We start from the raw sequence: 19323 nt of genomic DNA on the forward strand, positions 1-19323 counted from the left end.
ACTGGTCCGTTCCACTTCCATTGTGAATTTGGGCTATATTTTCTGTTGATCACGCTTGGGAATACTTTCGTTTTCATATAATGTAGCAACACCTCATTGGAGTGCTAGGCATTCTGCCTTCTGGCTTAGCCAGTCAACATTCCCTAAAAGGAATGATGCTGAATGTCATTAAACAAGAATCTGGCTCCCGATTCGTTGTGCCTTTCGATGTCATCACTGCAAACAGCCAATCGGCAATGGGTTTCATATGGTGTCTGTGGTAAATTTTGGTAGCAGAAGTTGGTTAACTAAAAAGCAGTGAAGCAGAAAGTTTACGAAAAGCGTAACTCTTCACCAAACACGAGTAGAGTCTTAAATCTGCAAACTGTATCTGATCAATTGTCTAAGGTGGGTAAATATGATATACCGTATTTACTCGCACAATGAACGCACCCCTCACTTTTCCAATCAGGAAGTGTGTTTTTTCTTTTCGTTGTATAATGAACGCACCCTGAACTTGCTGCTGTGAAGTAGGAGACACGGTACGATTTGGCATCTGATATGGCATCCGGCGGGTACCATTGTATCGGACGCCTTATCGGACACCGAATCGTACCATGTGTCTTCTAATTTTATTGCCATAGCAATTATATGGACACTTCAGGCGCATTTTTGCCATTGCCACCTCAATCTCCTGCATTCAAGGGAGGAAAGCGGGGAGGACACATGCCGTATTTTGACGCGCGCATTACGCCAGGGGGAGAGGAGAGAGGGGGCAGCTGCGCGCGCCTTATCTTGAAAGCGATCTGTGTTGGGGGCTGAGTCTAGGTGTGATTGCGGCTTATACCTTTGTGCACGCTCTGTTCTCACGGCTCAGTTTACGTTGAAGCGATACACAGCACGAAGGTCACTTTGCTCGCTGTTGCTGCCACGCTTCGTCATGCCAGCGTTTTGACAGCAAGTGTCCTCAGTCATAGAGTTTGATGTGTTCATGTTTGCATGTGTGCACTGACACCATGCTTGTTATATTGGGTAATATTAAGCAAATAGTTCCAAGTTTATTAGGCCGATAAAACTATTATCCTTACTTCATGTAGCAGTTTATGCATTTGCTATTGCAATTGATGGTTTGCCTTTCGGGTGAAACTGACTTTTTTAGAGGTGGCTGCGGAAAAAAAATCGCTCATAATTTTACCCCACCTAATGAATGCACCCCCGAATTTTGCGCACATTTTTCGGGAAAAACAGTGCGTTCATTATGCAAGTAAATACGATATATATGCACAGTGCACCACCTGTAGAGGTGCCACTAATGTCCACGTGGCGGGTGCTTTTGAAAGTACGCTCGGGGTGCAGTAGCAGATGACAACACTTTGCAGCAAGGATGGCCGAAGCTTGTGGCTGTGATTTCCCTTTTTTTTTGATCGCCAGACTGCTATTTGAGCAGTGATAGCTACAGGAAAGGCACGGGCCTCTATGAGAGCTATTCTGTACACAATGTTACTGGAGTTTGGGACAACCCAGACTAAAAAATTAAATTCAATTAAATTATGGGGTTTTACGTGCCAAAACCACAGTCTGATTATGAGGCACGCCATAGTGGGTGACTCTGGAAAATTTGGACCACCTGGGGTTCTTTAACATGCACCTAAATCTAAGTACACGGGTGTTCTTGCATTTCGCCTCCATCGAAATGGGGCCGCCATACAACCCAGACTGTGTACCTGCCAGGTGCGTCCTGCAGACAAGTGCATCAGCACCCAGTTATACGAAGTGCAGTTCTAGCCGCTTCGTTTTTTCGACTAATGCAATGTCTCGATCATTTTTTTAAGTTCTATCTTTGCCGTAATACTGTTTCTGTACCTTAATAGGCACACGTCGTAGTGCAGACCATTATCTCAAGCAACTCCGCACGGCGCGATGCCTGCAGACATTGTAGTGATCTCGCTACATATGAATACATGTGATATCGCCGAATAAGTGCCATCAGAGTTGCCTCAACAAGAGTAATTGTGAGTTTTTTAATGGAAATGCGTACATTAGGGAACGAAGCCACCAAACGCACCGGTGAAAAAAACTCGATTTAGTGCTGCAGTGCTGATTTAGCAAGTTAGCGATGCAATTGTACGTCAACCCACTGCCCTTCCCACTGCAGTTTTCCAAATTTGACATTCCTTTAGTGACCTGCTTGAAAACGTACAAAGCTAATCTCTTAACAACTTCTGAGGGGTTTTTTTCTCGAATTTGTTATGGAAGCTACAAGATTCATTTAATGGCTGAGCATCACTGGCCACGGTAGATGGGCGCTGGTGGCGAGGCTGGCTTTAGTCATTTCCGCTGTAGGCATTGCACTTCTGTGCCGCAAACGATAATAAGAAAGAATTCAATTTAGTGCAAAATGCACACTCAAAAAGACACTCAGCTGTGAAACAAGCAAACTACTCTGTGTGGAAACTCTGTTCAGACAGTATCAAGGCGTAATGACTTCACAAACATGACGCAAATTTTTCTGTGAAAATTGAGCAGCAATACTACGTATATGCAGTAACTAACAGCAATCTCTCCCTCAGCTGCCTCTTTTCTCACACATTTCCTAAGTAGCCACAATGTCAATGTTCTCAGGCAGAACGAATACCGTATTTACTCGCATAATGAACGCACTTTTTTCCTAAAAATGTACTCAAAGTTGGGGCTCATTATGCAGGGTAAAATTTTCAGTGATTTTTTTCATGCGGCCACCTCTAAAAAAGTTGCATTTCCGCCCGAAAGGTGAACCATCGTTTGCGATAGGAAATGCATAGACAGCTACACGAAGTAGGGATAATAGTTTTATCGGCCGTATAAGCTTGCAAACATTCGCTAACTGTGTAAATTAACAAGCATGGTGTCATTAGAGCACTGCACGGGCGCCCGGGCCCGTTTTTACATTGGGCCGCCCCCCGCCAGAGCCCGTTCAAAACTTTTATGGCGAGACCCGGGCCCGGCCCGGGCCCGGAAATAATCTACGTTACCCGCCCGGCCCGGCCCGCCACCCCTTTACCTTAGGCCCGTAGCCCGGCCCGAGCCCGACTCGAAACCGGCCCGAACCCGGCCCGAGACCTAAAAATAATGTTTTTCAGAGTTGAGATGCTTGAGAATAACTCGCTGCAAGTTACATGTACACCACCAGAAAGCCCGAGCCCGAGCCCGGCCCAAGCCCGTGAAAAAACTGTTCTACCCGGCCCGGCCCACGGGCCGGGCCGGGCCGGGCCCGGGCTTTCGGGTAAGCCCGAGCCCGTGCAGTGCTCTAGGTGTCATTGCGCATAGGCAAACATGAGCACATCACACTCAATGACCGCGGACACTCACTGTCAAAACGTTAGCATGGGGAAGCGCAGCAGCAGCAGTGAGCGAAGTGACCTTCGTGCCGTGTATTACTTCAATGCAAACTGAGTGGCGAGAACGGAGCATGCACAAAGGTATTAGCCGCTGTCACAGTCCCCGATGCAAATCGCTTTCAAGATAGCGCACGCGCAGCTGCACAATGCGCAGTTGCTACGCCGCCCCCTCCCTCCCCTCCCCGCTTTCCTCCTTCCAACGCGGGAGCTGGAGTTGCGATCGTCGGCACTGACGGCAGAAATGTGCCTGCAGTGTCTACATTTATTGATTCCATAATGCTAGCCTGGGTACCAGGCCTTAAGCAGGAGTGGGCATACATAATTTTCAATGACAAAAAGTTGCAACATATAACATCACAAAGACATAGCGAAAAAAAATGAAACGTAACTGCACACAGAGAAAAACATAGCATTTTTTATGATGAAATGCGTCATTATACAATTTCACTACAGGAACAAAAATCAGGATCAGTTCCTCAGTGCATTTATAAATAAATCAACTGTTTCACATCCTACAACATCATCTGATAAAGAATTCCATTCACGGATTATTCTTGGAAAAAAAGAATTTTTGAACGTATCAGTGCGATTTATAAAATCTATGACTTTCTTACAGTGACAAAAGCGCACTGCACTTTGCAAGAGGAGTGAGGGTGACGTCTGCCAGCTATAACGATTAAAGACAAATCGGATAGATTTTTTTTGAACCCTTTCTAGTTTTTTTATGTTGAACGCAGTAAAGGGATCCCATCTACAGCTGCGTATTCTAACGATGGTCTAATAAATGTCTTGTATGCTAAAAGTTTTATGTCCGGCGTGGCATTTCCAATCCTCCTCCTTAGATAACTGAGCTTTTTCATGGCCCTTTTTTCAATGTACTCGACTGTGTATCTCCAACTTAATTGCTACCGCAATAAAATTTGGAGACACGTTACAATTTAGCGTCCGATACAGTCGGACCAGCCAGATGCCATATCAGATGCCGAATCATACCATGTGTCTCCTACTTCATGGCAGCAAGTTCATGGTGCTTTCATTATGCGAGGAAAAGAAAAACACAGTTCTTGATTGCAAAAGTGGGGGGTGCATTCATTATGCGAGTAAATACAGTAAAACTGTTTAAGAAGCACTTGCCTGTAATCAATCCATAAAACACAACACGATTTAAGCCCCTTACAGACAAGGCGAGGTGAAAACTTCGTACTTAAATAAATCAACGACAGTGCTATATGAAGCAACTAGCAACAGTTCAGCATGCACGAAGCCACGCATAAAATAGATGTAAAAACATGAACTGCGTCACAGCTGTTGCAACAACTTAACAGGCTGCATAAAACCAACAAAATCAGTCTTCGCAAGCCTCAACAGCTTTAACAAACAACGCGATGCACTCGTACCGTCGTATACTCTAGCTATAGAGCAACATGGTAAAGAAGGGGCAAGTGACATTTACAACCTAAGCAAAATGTCTCTAACCCGCATGCTTCACTGCAGACAAACCGAACCAAAACAGGGGTAGGCTGTGATTAACTCCGTCACTTACCCATGTAAACATGATGGAGTGCAACAAACACCAGGATGACAAAAGAAAGTGTGAGAACAAAAAAGTTCCCGTGGAACAGCGGTGATTAATTCATGGCATTGCTCCCGCTAATTGGAGGTCTCGCAGAGAATGAGTAGAACCGTGTTGCCGGCAAGCTTTTGCAGGTATATTTGAGCATCCTGGCACGCGAGAGAATCGTTCTTTGACGTGCCTTGAAGCCATAACAAACATGTGACGGGTGTTGCTTTTTCGCTCCTAAAATGTGAAACAGAGCAGCACAAGCAACGACACAGAAAACTACAGTGGGTGGCAACCTCCTTTTCCAAGCGAACTTAGCAAGCCGGCACATAGTAGTATTGGTCTTATAGCTTATACGAAATTGTGCATCATGTACTCAAGTTTTGCAAAGGTCCTGCTCACAAATTAGTGATATGTTTCAGAGAGATGTATAATTATGTCACTTTTGTCTGCTTTAAATGTGCCAATTATATGCAGTGTACAGGATAGTGATATTGATTTTTATTGCCTAGTAGCAGAGCTCTAAACTTGATGCTTTATTCTTCTTTTTTTGAAAGCCTTCCAATTTTGGTTTCATGGTCAAAAATTTTAAGACCTAGGTAAATAAAAAAAGTCTGCACCCTAGGGTCAGTAGATTTAGCATATCTTTTAAGGTCAACACATGTCATGAGAATCATTTCAGAGGATGCCATACAGAATTATTTCTCTGTTCCCATGTATTCCTAAAGCAGAGCTTCCCATTAGTACAGTGTAGACCGCTTATAACGTAAGTCGCCGGAGTCGCGAATATCCGCACTATAAGCCGTACCGCACTATAACCAAAGCAACAATTTTCAAGGCCCGCACATATGCAAAACATGTGCACCGAGCCGCCACGCGTATGCGACAGTCGAGGAATGCTGCTAGAATGTTTGCATTCAATTTACAGTCGAATCTCGTTTATTCAAACCAAATCACGCATGCGGCTCCGACCGGCATTGCACCGGCACCGCCATAGAGTAAAAGCTTAGGTGAGACCCCTCAATGCCGCGCGCGAACAAAACAAAAAAAGAAAGAAAAAAGAAATGCGGCGGAAATTTCACCCTCTCTCAAATGGCAAGGTCGCCGATTCTGCATTGCGCCGGAACATGCGTGTACGTGCCGACGTCTCAGCCACGCTACAGTAGCCACGCGTAGAAAATGGCAGTGAACTCTTCTTTCTCCTTTATGCTTCCTCTACTTTCTAGTAACATGTTGACCTTGCACACTGCGGCTATGATGCAGAGGGAAGCAGCAGCGCTGTCCCAGGCCGGCCAACGCCCGCTTCCCGATAACGGCAGAAAATGAAACTTCGGGAGCTGGCGCCGGGCCGGCTGTAGCGGCGGCGCTTGCATGGCGGCGGGCGCGCACGGTGACAATCGAAAGTGAGGGACGTACGCGGGAGAACGAGGGGAGCCACCGAAGCGGCGGAGTTGCCGAGACGAAAACCGCTTCCCTGCCGCCCTCCTCCCTCGCATTCCACGGTCTCCTCATGCGCCCTTCCCCGTGCCGTGCTGGCGCCGCCCGCTCTCTGAAGTTTCGTTTACTGCCGTTATCGTGAAGCGAGCGTTGGCCGACCTTGGCAGTTTCGTGGCCCTCGCTCGCTATGCGCGCCGTGATATTTCAGGACTCGCACTCAAGATTCTGGTTTCAGCCTCACTGGCTGTTCGTTCGCACCACATGCCCTTCTCCTCCACTTCGTCTCTCTTTCTTCCTCGAGCACTCCTTGGGGCGCCCATTGAGGGGAGCGTTCGCCGTCTCCGCTGACTTCCGTACTCCCAGGCAGCCGTACTGTAACCGGTATTTCGTTTCCCGCAACTGCACTATAAGCGATACGTGTATACATAGAGTGCTATGGGAAAATTAACGAGAGTCTGAAAAGACCGCGCTATATCCGGTCCTGCACTATAAGCGGTTACGTTATAAGTGTTCTATACTGTAATAGGTGCTGTGACAGTGTACCTCACGTTCATTTTTTTGTGTTAACTCTGCTGGTGTGTGGTCTGCAGGCATTGAAAGGTGTGTTGGTGTTTGACACGGCTGGTATGCTGTTGCGGTGGCGCCTACTGGATCATGCGGCCCATTTAGGAGGCACCTTGTTCGGCGTGTGAGTGCTCGTACACTTAATCTTTGGCATCGTCACGATAATAATCAGAAAGCAGCACTGCTGAGGACGCAGCGACAGAAAGAAATCATCATGAAGATGACGCACCATTTCTGTTTCTATCCCATCGTCGTCGGAAGCACTGGTATCGAATGATGAATTTCTAATAATGAACACGTCAGCTGATGGTTGAGATACAATGCAAATGCAAAACACGGGACAAAGTGCCCGCGACATATATAAAGCTTGATATAATGAACTTCAATATAGCAAAATTCTCGTTATAATGGAGCATTTAACTTTTTATAACTTCTTGTCCATAAAGCACCATGTATTTTGAACCTCAATATAACGAAGTGTGTCTATACATGATTTCAATATAATGAAATTTCACTGCCACTGCGAAGGAATAGCAAGACACTAAATAGAAACTTCCACAGACAGAGATGTTCAAATGGTCAAATTACATCCAGCTGCTTGCGAACACATTTCTCAATTTGCGCACTGCATGTCCTAGAGCAACCGCCGAAACGGAGCAACATTGTGTTCTGTATAAAGCGGGGAGCGTGGCCCGGCATGGCATCCGGTTCGGCTACCAAGCTGCCGCCGGGTAAAAAGCGAGTGCGAGCGATGCTGCCCCGTAGCCTTTTCCTGGTATTTTCAATGTGGAGATTTTGAGATGTGGTGGAGTCAGGCACTAAAGCTTTTCAAGATGAAAGATGAAAAACACATGGGTTGAAACCATGGCCGAGAAAGAAACTTGACCTAACAGATATTTCGAAATATCAGAATTCGAGTTAACTAGCGTTTACTGTATATACTGCAACTTTTTGCACTGTGCAATGTCTGAACGGACGTCCCATGACGGCTTTATCTGATGACCATCTATTAAGAGTGTGTTTGCAGTGAACCAGACTGCAGCTGTTCTGGCTTTGTGGTTACGTGCTGGTGACAATGAATGAGACAGCAGATGGAGCTAAACTTGATGCTGTGGCAAGCGTATCTGTTTATCAAAGCAGATACACGTTTACTTTTTATTGGTTATGGGCCTTACCTAGAAGTTTAGACCAAAATTTTATAGAAAGAAGTGCAGCCTTTGCATGAAAACCTACAGCAGTTGTTAATTGTTGCTTATGGCATACATATCGGCGACCTCTTTTTCTTGCCTTCAATTACTGGGGCTTCCCCACAGCACCACCCGCCTACTCCGTATAGAGCCAATGTGTCATGGCAGTCGATATTTTGAACATCACATATTGCGTTGGTTGATTTTTAAGACTTATATATACGTCTGCATGATGTTGAAAACATCCCATTGGACCACAGATCTCCAGCGAACGTTCAAAGGACATCCAACACACGGATATTTTGACATCCGTCGGATATCCCAGAAGTTCCAATGATGTACTACAGATGTCCGTAGGATCGTCCGACGCAAAGAAAAAGCACATTCAAAAAACGTTCATTGTACATCAAAATCGGATATTCGGATGTCCACAGGATACTTGAAAATAAGCTTTTCCTATACGAAACGTCCAGTGGATGTCCTAAATAGTATACCTTTAGGACACTGTAAAGTGCAGGATGTCCACTGGATGTTTAGACGTGAACATTTGTAAAGCATATGACCAGTGGATGTCCGAAGGAGTATATTTTCAATTGCAGGATGTCCACTGGACGTTTGGAAGCACATTTTCCACAGGGACATTCCTTTTAAATCCTTAGTGAAGCTTGGTGCAGCTATACCTGCAATTTATGAATCTCCTTGACTAGAGTACAGAAAGAAGCCACACTAATGCGAGTAGTGGGGCTTTATTACCCTGTGTACACAGGACTGAAAGGCTTGTCATCAGCCTGCCGTGCTCCATCAGCAGGGGCCCACAGCATGACACTGTACCACACGGCTTAGCAAAGGACCAAGTCTACTGCACTGAACTGGGAAGAGAACTTTTGCCAAAGGGTACAGGCAGTGCAAAAGAAATAAACTAACCATATCTGGCTGCCTGTGTGTATTTCGGGAAAACTGAAACTTTACGTGATAGAATAACAGCTACTGAGCCAGCCATGCAAAAATACCATGCATACACTAAAATCATAGTACTTCACAAACCACGGCAAGAGCTTTGTTAATATGTCCTGCACATTAACAAGCTCAATACATAATCAACAAGGACAAATCTTGTTAAAATATTTTATTGCAACACAACATCAAAATATTTGATCAGAGTAGACTAACAGCAGTGCATATAGTTTGCCAATATTGTTACAAAACCTACATAAAATGACTAAAAATGCTGGTTCAAGCTGTCATACATAAACGTGATGAACAAAAAAATAAACAGGTACAGCTCAAACAACACAAGTGGCCATGCTACTTATTAGGTCACCACGTCATTTTTTTACAGAAAACATGACATCAACATGGAATTTGCAAACGAAATTACTAAGAAGAAAACTACTATACAGCACCGAACACTTTTCAGGGTGAGAAGAATACAAGGCAAATGCAATTAAATGTGTACTTACTCAACTGAGACATATCACAATAGTGTTAGTACTCTGCAAAACACAACTGAAAATGTCCAACAGCCAACACAAAAATTGCAATGCAAGTAACTACAAAAGCAGATGGGATCATCAAGACTCAATTTTAGAAATGCTTAAAGGCAACCACCACTAAGCACACTAATCAACATGAGTAAAATGTGTGTTGAAAAACTGCTGAGGGAGCTACTGAACATCAATAACAACAAGACTAAAAGAGTAAGAATTAACCAGGCTGAACGACCGAGGATTAAATCTATATGGAGAGAATGAATGTGCTTTTTGATAATGAGCTCCCAAGTGAAAGACTAAGCTAAGAGCTCCCAGAAATGAACCTCTTATCGGGAAACAAAGTATTTCCTAAGTAATGAGCACTGAGTGGATACATTGCTTCACTTAACACATAAAAAAAGAGAAACAAACATACAAATTAGTATCTTAATTTGTCCATCAAAATCACCTGTTGACAACAAAATCACCTGTTGACTAGAACTGCTACTGATCAGAACCTGTCCTAATGAAAAATAAAGTGAAAGCCCACACAAGTGAATCTCATACCAAACATGAACATGCTTCCTGGATAGTGAGCATTGATCACACACATTGCTTAACACATATAAAAAGAGACACAAATTCGTACCTCAATTTGTAGCATAAACAATCACCAGCTGTTGTGACTAGACTTTGTCACAGGAAAAAAAAACGAAGCTAAATGCTCCAAGAAATTACCGTAAAAACCCGCATATAATACGGACCCGCATATAATACGAGGTGTTATTTGGGGGTAGCAATAATGAAAAAAAGTTTTCACCCGAACTCAACGACCAAACCCTGGCCGTCCAGTGTGCCCGCGATCAGGCCGTCAAGCTCGGCTTGCCGGTCCCTACGTGGGACTAGCCGGTGGTGCGGGGTGTCCCCTGTGTCTTCTCTGGACCTCAATAAAGTTATTTCACTCACTCACTCACCGCATATAATGCGAGCGAGGAAAACCCACAGAAAGCATTGAGAATCTAATCTCGTTAACTTGAACACGCTTAATTCGAACTGACGCTGTGGTCTCGTCAAATTTATGTGTATTGCTATGGGCGAAAACGTCCGGTAATTCGAACGCGAAAGCATTTGCGACGGTTAATTCGAACATACGGCGCACCGACAATGCCCTCAGCAGTGCTCCAAATCACGCGGCGGCGCCTCCGACCGGCATTGCTCCAACACCGCCATAGAGCAAAAGCTTAGGATAGACACCTCAACGCCACGCGGAGAAAAGAAAACGAAAAAAAAAAAAGCGCGGTGGCAATTTCATTCTCAAATAGCAAGGTCGCCGTTTTACTGTCGCTCCGGAACATGCCTGTACGAGCCGACGTCTCGGCCAACTTCCCGACAACGGCAGAAAACGAAACTTCAGGGAAAGGGCTAAGTTGGCGCCGCGCCGACGGGAGCGGCGGTGGGCGCGCGCGGTGCCAGTTGAAGGTGGGGGAGAGCTGCGAGGGAGTTGAGAGGGATGGCGAGGGGAGCCACTGCCACCCAAAGCGACGGCGTTGCCAAGGCCAAATGCGCTTATCTGCCGCCGTTGCAACTTTGCAGCTGGGATGTCATCCCGGCCGTGAACGCTGCCCCCGGTGACGCCAAAGTGCTGCCCTGCGGCGCAATTTCCAATGGCTTCGGCAGCTAAAATAACTTTCCTTTTAAAGGCAGCTGGGTACTACTTTCACGGTCCCGACATCGTGCGAGATAGACTAGCGAACGTGCCGATTCTCAGCGTGGTCAAAATTTCGCGCGTTGAAAGCAGCAGCAGCCTACCGACGACAGCGCAAGATGACGCATACTCCACTACGAGTCTTGATGATGATAGCAGTGAGCAAAAACGAACCCGAAACTGCAAATTTTACGCTAAAACTTTGGGATCCACATATAACATGAGGCAGAAATTTTGCATGGTAAAATTTAGAAAAAAAAACTCGTATTATACACGGGTTTTTCACGGTATGCTATTATCGAAAATGTGAATGTTTCCTTAATAATGAGCACTGACAAGGCACATTGTGTGGCTTAATACACAAAAAAGAGAAACATACAAATTAGTATCTTAATTTGCCCATTACAAAATGATAATACATTTCTAGCATGAACAATGTCACCTGTTATGACTAGAACTGCTACAGATCAGAACCTGCCGTAGGTGAATAATAAAGCTGAAAGCCCAAAGAAATAAATGTTATCAAGCACATGAAAACGCTTCCTGGATAATGAGCATTGATCAGACACATTGCTTAGCACATATAAAAAAGAGAAATTAGTACCTGAATTTGTAGCCTGTAGCATAAACAAAACAATGACCTGTTTTGTTTGTGCTATAGGCTACTAACACTACTGACTAGTCACAGCTGAAAAAGTAAACTAAAAGCTCCAAGAAATGAATCGGTATCAAAAACCTAAACGTGTTTCCTGGATAATGAGCACTGACTGGACACATTGCTTAACATAAGAAAAAGAAAGCATACAAATCAGAACCCGGTTTAACTCTGACTAGAACTCTGAAGCAGAAAAAAATAGTCATCTGTTGTGGCAAGAAGCACTAATCACAAGAACTTAGGACACATATGCACTAAAAGTTATCTGCAGAGTGATAGCAATGAAGTTGAGCTGGTTACATAGCAAAGAACGGACAGAATAATTACTCACCAATAACAGCAAAAATTGACTGCATAAACAGCAAAAGTGCAGCAATGCTGGATGATTAGGGTCAATCCACAGCAATGTACCATGTGGAAGAGATGTGAAGTTCTTTACAATTCTTTTGAAAACATTCTGTTTTTACTAGGTCTAAAGAAATGGAATGCAATCCTGCAATATTTTAGGTAAAAGAAGATTTTTCAGCTTATGAGGGCAGCTTAAACTTAATTGAATGGCGCAAATCCAGGTGTTAAGAAAAACGCTGCCAAAATTTGGCTGTTATGTGCATTGTTGTAAGACATACATTTTTGTTATAGATAGACACTCTGCTTTTAGTGAAAAACGTTTGCATAAAAAAATTATTTTTCTTCCCTTAAAGGGCAGCTCCGGCGATTTTTTGACCATGTCGAGCTAATAAAATATTTAGGTTCCCGAGACCCTCCTGTGACGCACCTGATAGGAGAATTGTTCCGCAAATTCGAAAATAATTTTAAATAAGCAAAAAAGCGCGAAAACGAAACCGAAACCTGAGCAAGCAGTCGAGCGAACCTCTGCATGTGACGTCACGAATGTACCCCGGCGGGGAAGGCGCGCAACGCATGCCGGTATTGCCCGCGGGGTGAACGAAACCGGCGACGAGCAGACGCTCAGCTTATTCGTGACCGCGCCGGAGCTTCGGGGACCTTCGGGTGACATTGCATGTTAGCTGCACCACCTATTCGGTTCTGTCAAACAGTGACAGTTATGAGTCAGAAGAATTCAATAGCCACGAATCGCCGTCCTCCACCACTAGAGCCAGCACCCATGCGCAACATATCGCGCTGCGACATGAAGACCAAGGGTAGTCCTAACCACTGATATACGTGCTGCTTGCTATTTTAGGTGTTTTACCCCTCTCAGGGAACCGCTTCGCATGCTCACTGTAAGATGTGGAGCACGACTTTCCGCATTTGTATCCCACAAGGACGCCGCTTACAGTCCAAAGCACCGACCTGTGCATTTGTTTACATCGGCAGGTACAGCGACCACTCGTACGTCGTTCGCTTGAGATAGCGCTCATCGGTGACATCAATTAATGTCAGAACATATTGATAACAATATCAAAACACGTAGATTTTGTGCATGTAAGCACCGTTACATCTCTGGGTCGCGCTGATACGTGCGACCACACACCTTCGGAAACAGCGAGCGGGAGACCGTAGTAGGAAAGCGTTGTGCAGCCTGCTTATCATTCTTCGTATTCTCTTCATGCACACAATTAGTGTTCCGTAAAGTAGACATAGATTGGGACATCGCGCGTATGATCGTTCATTTAGAGAATGTATAGTTTTCTCGCGGAAACGCCGATGTCATGAAGTATGAAATCGTTGGCAGTTGAACGAGACGGTTGTTTACGCATGCTGTATCGAAGGGGCCTCCGCTTAATTGCTGCCCATTTGGGATACGAGGCAAACAGTGCACCTCGTAAGCTAAATAATGAGTCAGCATAACAATAGGTAATAATACACCCATGGATTTGCGTAGTCACATTTCATTTATGGAAGCGCCGGCGAGTGCGACTGGCCGCATTCGAGAACGGCAACGTATACGGATGTTGATTGCGCGTCGTGTTGTCGCTTCTAGCTTTTTGCGTGTGCACTGTACGAAATAAGGAATGGTTTTTTTTTCAAATCCGTATGGTCAAAACTGAACTATAGAAGCAGCTTTCCTCATCCTAATAGCTTAATTAGCTTCATATCAGTGGGTCTGGTCCGCCAGCAGCAGACGCACGAACTCGGCCACTGCGATAGGCTTAACCTCGGCTGAACGCGATCGGCATCGGCTCAAACTGTGTTGCGAATGGCGAGGGCTGAAGTCGTGCAGCCAACAATGCAACACCGCTTGCCACCCCGCATCACTTGCCCGTCCACAGGGAATGCAATCTCGCGACAGCAACATCTCCCGCCAAGCGCTAGCTCACGATCGTCGACTCCTGCACACTCTCGTCGCTGTCGTCTGCATGATCCCGGCATGCTCCGCGTGGACCATTCCTGACGTCATACACAAGGTGGCTTATAACTGAGGAGGGGGTAAGGTAGGGTGCTCGAGGCAATAAATTAAATCATTTGTAAAAAATCTGTGGAACTCTCAAGCCTCTTTTTTTAGGACATGATGGAGGTATTCAGAGGAACAGACCCAGCGAATTTCATCGACATCCGTCGACATCGAAAAATCGCCGGAGTTGCCCTTTAACTCAAAATTAAAAAGGGCCAAATATTATTTTTGGTACATTACACAAAATGGTAGCTTAGGAAAAAATTAAACTACTTAGAGCTGCCCCTAAAGCATACTATCTTAAAATTTTATTTGTGACTGAAATTGTACACTCGCTCTAAAGAAAACTTGAATTCAGAAAAAGAACAGTTTGTACAAATTTTTAGACATGAAATTTATGTAACTTACATTTACAAAATATATTACTTAAATATTAGGTAGTTCATCTCTTTATACCTAGAAAAGACAATCTTTGAATTAAAAAAGTCATAAATAGTTGAGTTTTCCACTGCTTTTAGATGTTACAGTAACAGCATCAGTAGAAAAGAATTGGAAAAAGACAATGCTAAAATAAGAAGACAAAGTAACAATGCTGCTGTGAAGGTACTATTTAGCTACTTGGTAGCTGTTGTAATCGGGCACACGAATGCCATGGCACTGGCATGGGATTGGAGTGCAGCGGGCAAGGAGGGTACTCATTCAGCATCTGATGGGAAGGCAAGAAAGAAATCCATTTTTACTAGCTGTCAGCATACAACATTCAGGAAAACAAACTGCACTATCACATGTTATTCCTTTGCTCTTGGTCGTGTTGCATCTGCTTCTATGAGTTAGCACTAAAAGCATCACTCATTCATGGCCGTTAAGAACTCCAAAAGGTTCACAAGGTAATGAAAGCCTGTGAAGTGATGCACATAATTACAATGCAAGTCCCAGCTGCAAGGTACATCCACGTACTATTGACCAAAAAGGTTTACAGACCACGGGATCTCAGAAAACGCTGAATATCTGAGCAGACCTTAAAATCCAGTAAAACCGTACATCACAATGTTTGCATATACAAGTAGAAGCTGGAAATGGGAATACCAGGCTCCGTTTTGAGGCTGCCGAGTTATCAGCCTTTTGTCAGATCTTGGTCTGTAAATATTTTTGGTCGATAGTACACTGCATTCAAGGCCATGCTGCCAATGCTGCTAATTACTTGGCACACACCCCTCCCAATTCCCTGTGTACCCCCACCTTATTACAATCCTATATATAGTAGATATTAAAATTCTCTCCAGCAAGACATACATACACTATCACCTGACCAAGGCAAAAAAATTCTGCGAACAAGGCTGCAGGCCGGGCAGGAGGTTCACACCAGCTATCACCTGTACTTTGAACTGTCCCCACTTCCACAGAAAAAACATGTCCAAAGAACAATAAAGAGATTATTTTAAATTCGAGGCACCGAAAGACTTGCACCGGGGCACAAAATGCTCAGAGTTGAAGGTTGCTCTTTTACTTTGAGAAGCAGATGAAGAAAATTGCATTAATAGTTCCATTCAAAACGTACGTTTATTTGAGTCCTCAACAGATGTTGCAGGCTTGTGTTTGAGGGTGCCTGATGCCCTTTCCGGTGCATGTCTGAGCCATGATTTGATGGCATCTTCAACATTTGTTGTGCTTCCTTGGGGAAACTGTGTTGCAGCAGCTGAAATCAACCCACATATAGTTAGTGTAGTAACTAGATTTTCTTCAATAGCAAGCATTGACAAACCACAATGCTCTTGTAAAGGCTACAGGACAAATTGTTTTCATCTGTACTCATGTAACAGATGTACTGAATGTCACATAGCTAAGGAAATCTCAGATATCTCCATCAGCACTCAACATTTGCATAGATATTGAATTGATAGTACATTTGTTTACCCTGATTTGTGTGCGGTATGTACCAAACAAATTGACATAAATTGCTCCCTACTGCCGGACTACTCTTTCTCAAGTGCATATTTGGAGGCAATGCTGCTATGAAAAAGCACATGCCAAGTCAGACTTGTGCAAAATTAGTAGTAGTTGGCCACAAATGAGTCGTGTTTGCAGTTGCTGTAGCGTGGACCTCATCTGGCATATCAATTGAAGCAAACTCGCGGAATAATTCAAGCAATTGGCACAATGCACTCAAGAGGAATAATAAAGATTCATTGCGAAATCGGGACGCCGATACCCGCCGCAGTCCACTGCATCGCAAATGACAGCGTCATGCAGTTTCGCTCGGAACATCGCGGGAAACTCCGGCTACATGCTTTGGCGGTTCTTGTGGACGTTCATCCTCCAGCGGGTGCTCGCTTGCGCACTCAACAAGCGCCAACGATTTCTTCGTCTCTCAAGACGCCTTTTCGGAGACGTACAGTCCTAGAGGACGCAACACACTTCGCGTCGAAACGCGTAATGCAGGCGGCGCCAGATAGCGCGAGACAAAGGCAAACGGAAATACCAAGCGCTTCCTAACACGCCGAATGGCGGTACCTCCCATTTCAAAGAAAATCGAAGTTGACAAATGAATATTCACATCTTCGCAGGAGAGCTCTTCGCATGCCACCGAACGGCACCCAGAACACCTGTTACGACGCCAACGTACCAGCAGCAAAACTACTACCACAGCTACAAAGCTGCACATAAAGGCGCCATGTGCCTTCTGTATGGCGGCGGGATCAACGCGAGGCTGTGAGCAGTGCGAGGCGCACAACGAGGGGCGAGCGGTACGCAGGTGGCGAGGTGCTAGTCGGGTTGTCACCCTCCTCGCTCGCTGCTTGCCCTCTCAGTTCGCTCTTTGTAATCGCGGCATTGCTCGCGGTGAGCAGCACCGCGAATGTCATGACGCCAGCGGAAGCACAAAAAGAAAAAAAATCAAGAAAACAATTGACGACGCGTGCGCGCGCTCGTGGCGCGTATATATAGTGAACTAGAAGATTCTAGTACACTGTAGCGCGGACATCCTTGCCGACTGGCTGGCTCGGCAAATATGGCTATCGTTTAGTTTTATTCAGAGGGCTTGGCTTGGAGGCAGGCTGCTGTATGCCCTCAGCAATTGTCATTATGTAATTTGGCCAAAAATGATAAAACGGTATCCACGTAATGTTCATTAGCTGGTGATTTGGGTTCATAATTGTTTTCGTTTCGCTCAGGACAGATCGAGAGGAAACTTTAGTTCTGGAAGAATTATTTGACTTAATAATTTTGTTCTTCTGCCCATAGAAGTCCACTTAATAGTTAAGCACCATGCCCACGCACATACGATGTTAGCAATATGTTCACAGCATCAGCGTTGAAATTCTAATGAAAAATAGTCGCACGATCGATGTTAGCAATATGTTCACAGCATATCATCGTTGAAATTCTAATGAAAAATAGTCGCACTGATGTACGTTATTTGTAGAAAAGATTCCTACATTCAAAGGATGACCACAGGATAACGCACACAGGACGTTTAACGCATTCAAAGTGGAACATCCAGAGGACCTCCACAGGAACAAAATAAAAGGAACTTTCTTTAATGCCAAAAAAGGAGTCCCATGTACGTCCGCTGAATGGCCAGTGTAGGTCTAGGACGTTCGGATCTAAACTGGATATCCAACAGATATTTGTGGTCCAATGGGATGGCTGCCACAAACAAACTTGCTGCAGTTCAAGCTGTTTCCTTGCCGTCAACTTCGTTGTCGAGGGGGCTCCTTGGTTTTCAGCATGCGTGCAGCTGCTGCAAAGAGTTTTGTCGACTTGGCACCAAACCACCACTTTCATCGGTGATGGTGTGGTGCTGGTCACGCCTAACCAGCAAAAATGGTACATTGGTCTGCGCTATGGGCATACACGATACTCACCCGCAGCCTCGGATCATGACAAACTTTCAAGTAGATCGTATTACAGAGAAGCGCAAGCTAGAGCAAAATTCTGTGAACGAATATTCCGCTGCTAGCATTGTGAGGAACGGCTAAATTGATTTTACAGTCGAAATTTGTTTGCGTTTTTTTAGGACTATCTAATTGTTCAAACATTTTTGTGACCTCTTCCATGCCCAAGAAAATCGGTTTAAGATTGGATGATGGAGATGAGGCCACCCGATTCATGTGTGCGTGTGACTGCATATCAGGGTCCTGTGTGTATGCCCTCTGTGAGCAGGCGTCTGCATGCCTCCACGACACAAATGACAAGTTGACGAGCTTTCGCATTTTGAAGCCTTCTATCACAATGAAAAAGTAATAGAAGGCTTCCGATGTCTTTTACTGCAAGAGTCCGTGTTTTCGCTGTTTAAAGCCCGACGTGCCCACACACCATTGCAGGGGCTACGTGCTGTATGGCCAGGAGATGTGGAAGCGCAGGGAGCCTATCCTGAAGACGTGGCACCAGCTGCGCGAAGGCTGGGGTCGTGGATGACGACCCGGGTGAAGGCACTGTTCGGTGTTGCAGGGTCACTCTGCTTCCTGGGTTACAGTATAGTCTGTGGACACTTTACGATTGAGCTACATTTTACAAGCACGAATAAAAATGGAGTATATTTGTGGTGTACGTAAGCTCTGACTCGTTGCATAGTATATTGCAGGTAACACATGATTAGGGTTCAGCGTTCTTGGTTTTTAAGGCCTAACCACATGCACGTGATATTCAAGCGCCAGCGACAAGCGACGCGACAGGCACCCTGTCGTGCTGTTGTGTTGCGGCGTGGAGCAACCACATGAACCCGACATCGCGAAAGAGAGTAGCGACGGTTTTACATTGTTGTGCAAATGAATGTTATCGTGCGTGCATAAAGAAATCGGAATTTTATCAAAAGGTCAAAGTTTTATCTAGACCTAGCTAAAACATGCTATCATCCCCAGTGGAACTCCGTCCCATGCCGCCAGCGTAAGGTGCCGTGGTGCCATCTGTTCGAGTAAAACTTCACTTTCTCGGTTCTCGGTGGCGTCTCAGGCCTAACAGCGTCAAAACAACAACCGATCTCAATATTAACGACAAGAGAGCGCCGATACTTAGTCTTCAGCTAGCGATTAGGT

The 19323-nt window shown here is 45.0% G+C and overlaps 1 protein-coding gene across 1 annotated transcript in view; it reads left to right on the plus strand.

The window, feature by feature from the left end:
* LOC119435135 (presenilins-associated rhomboid-like protein, mitochondrial) overlaps nucleotides 1-18843 on the plus strand; it is a 64450-nt gene extending 45607 nt beyond the window's left edge. The window contains exons 8-9 of the mRNA XM_049659715.1: nucleotides 6945-7042; nucleotides 18613-18843. Of these exons, the coding sequence (XP_049515672.1) occupies nucleotides 6945-7042; nucleotides 18613-18706 (192 nt within the window). The 3' untranslated portion in view covers nucleotides 18707-18843. The remainder of the gene's footprint in view (nucleotides 1-6944; nucleotides 7043-18612) is intronic.
* Nucleotides 18844-19323: the final 480 nt, after the last annotated feature.

This window comes from Dermacentor silvarum, unplaced genomic scaffold, assembly GCF_013339745.2.
Source record: "Dermacentor silvarum isolate Dsil-2018 unplaced genomic scaffold, BIME_Dsil_1.4 Seq479, whole genome shotgun sequence".
Classification (NCBI taxonomy): Eukaryota; Metazoa; Arthropoda; class Arachnida; order Ixodida; family Ixodidae; genus Dermacentor; species Dermacentor silvarum.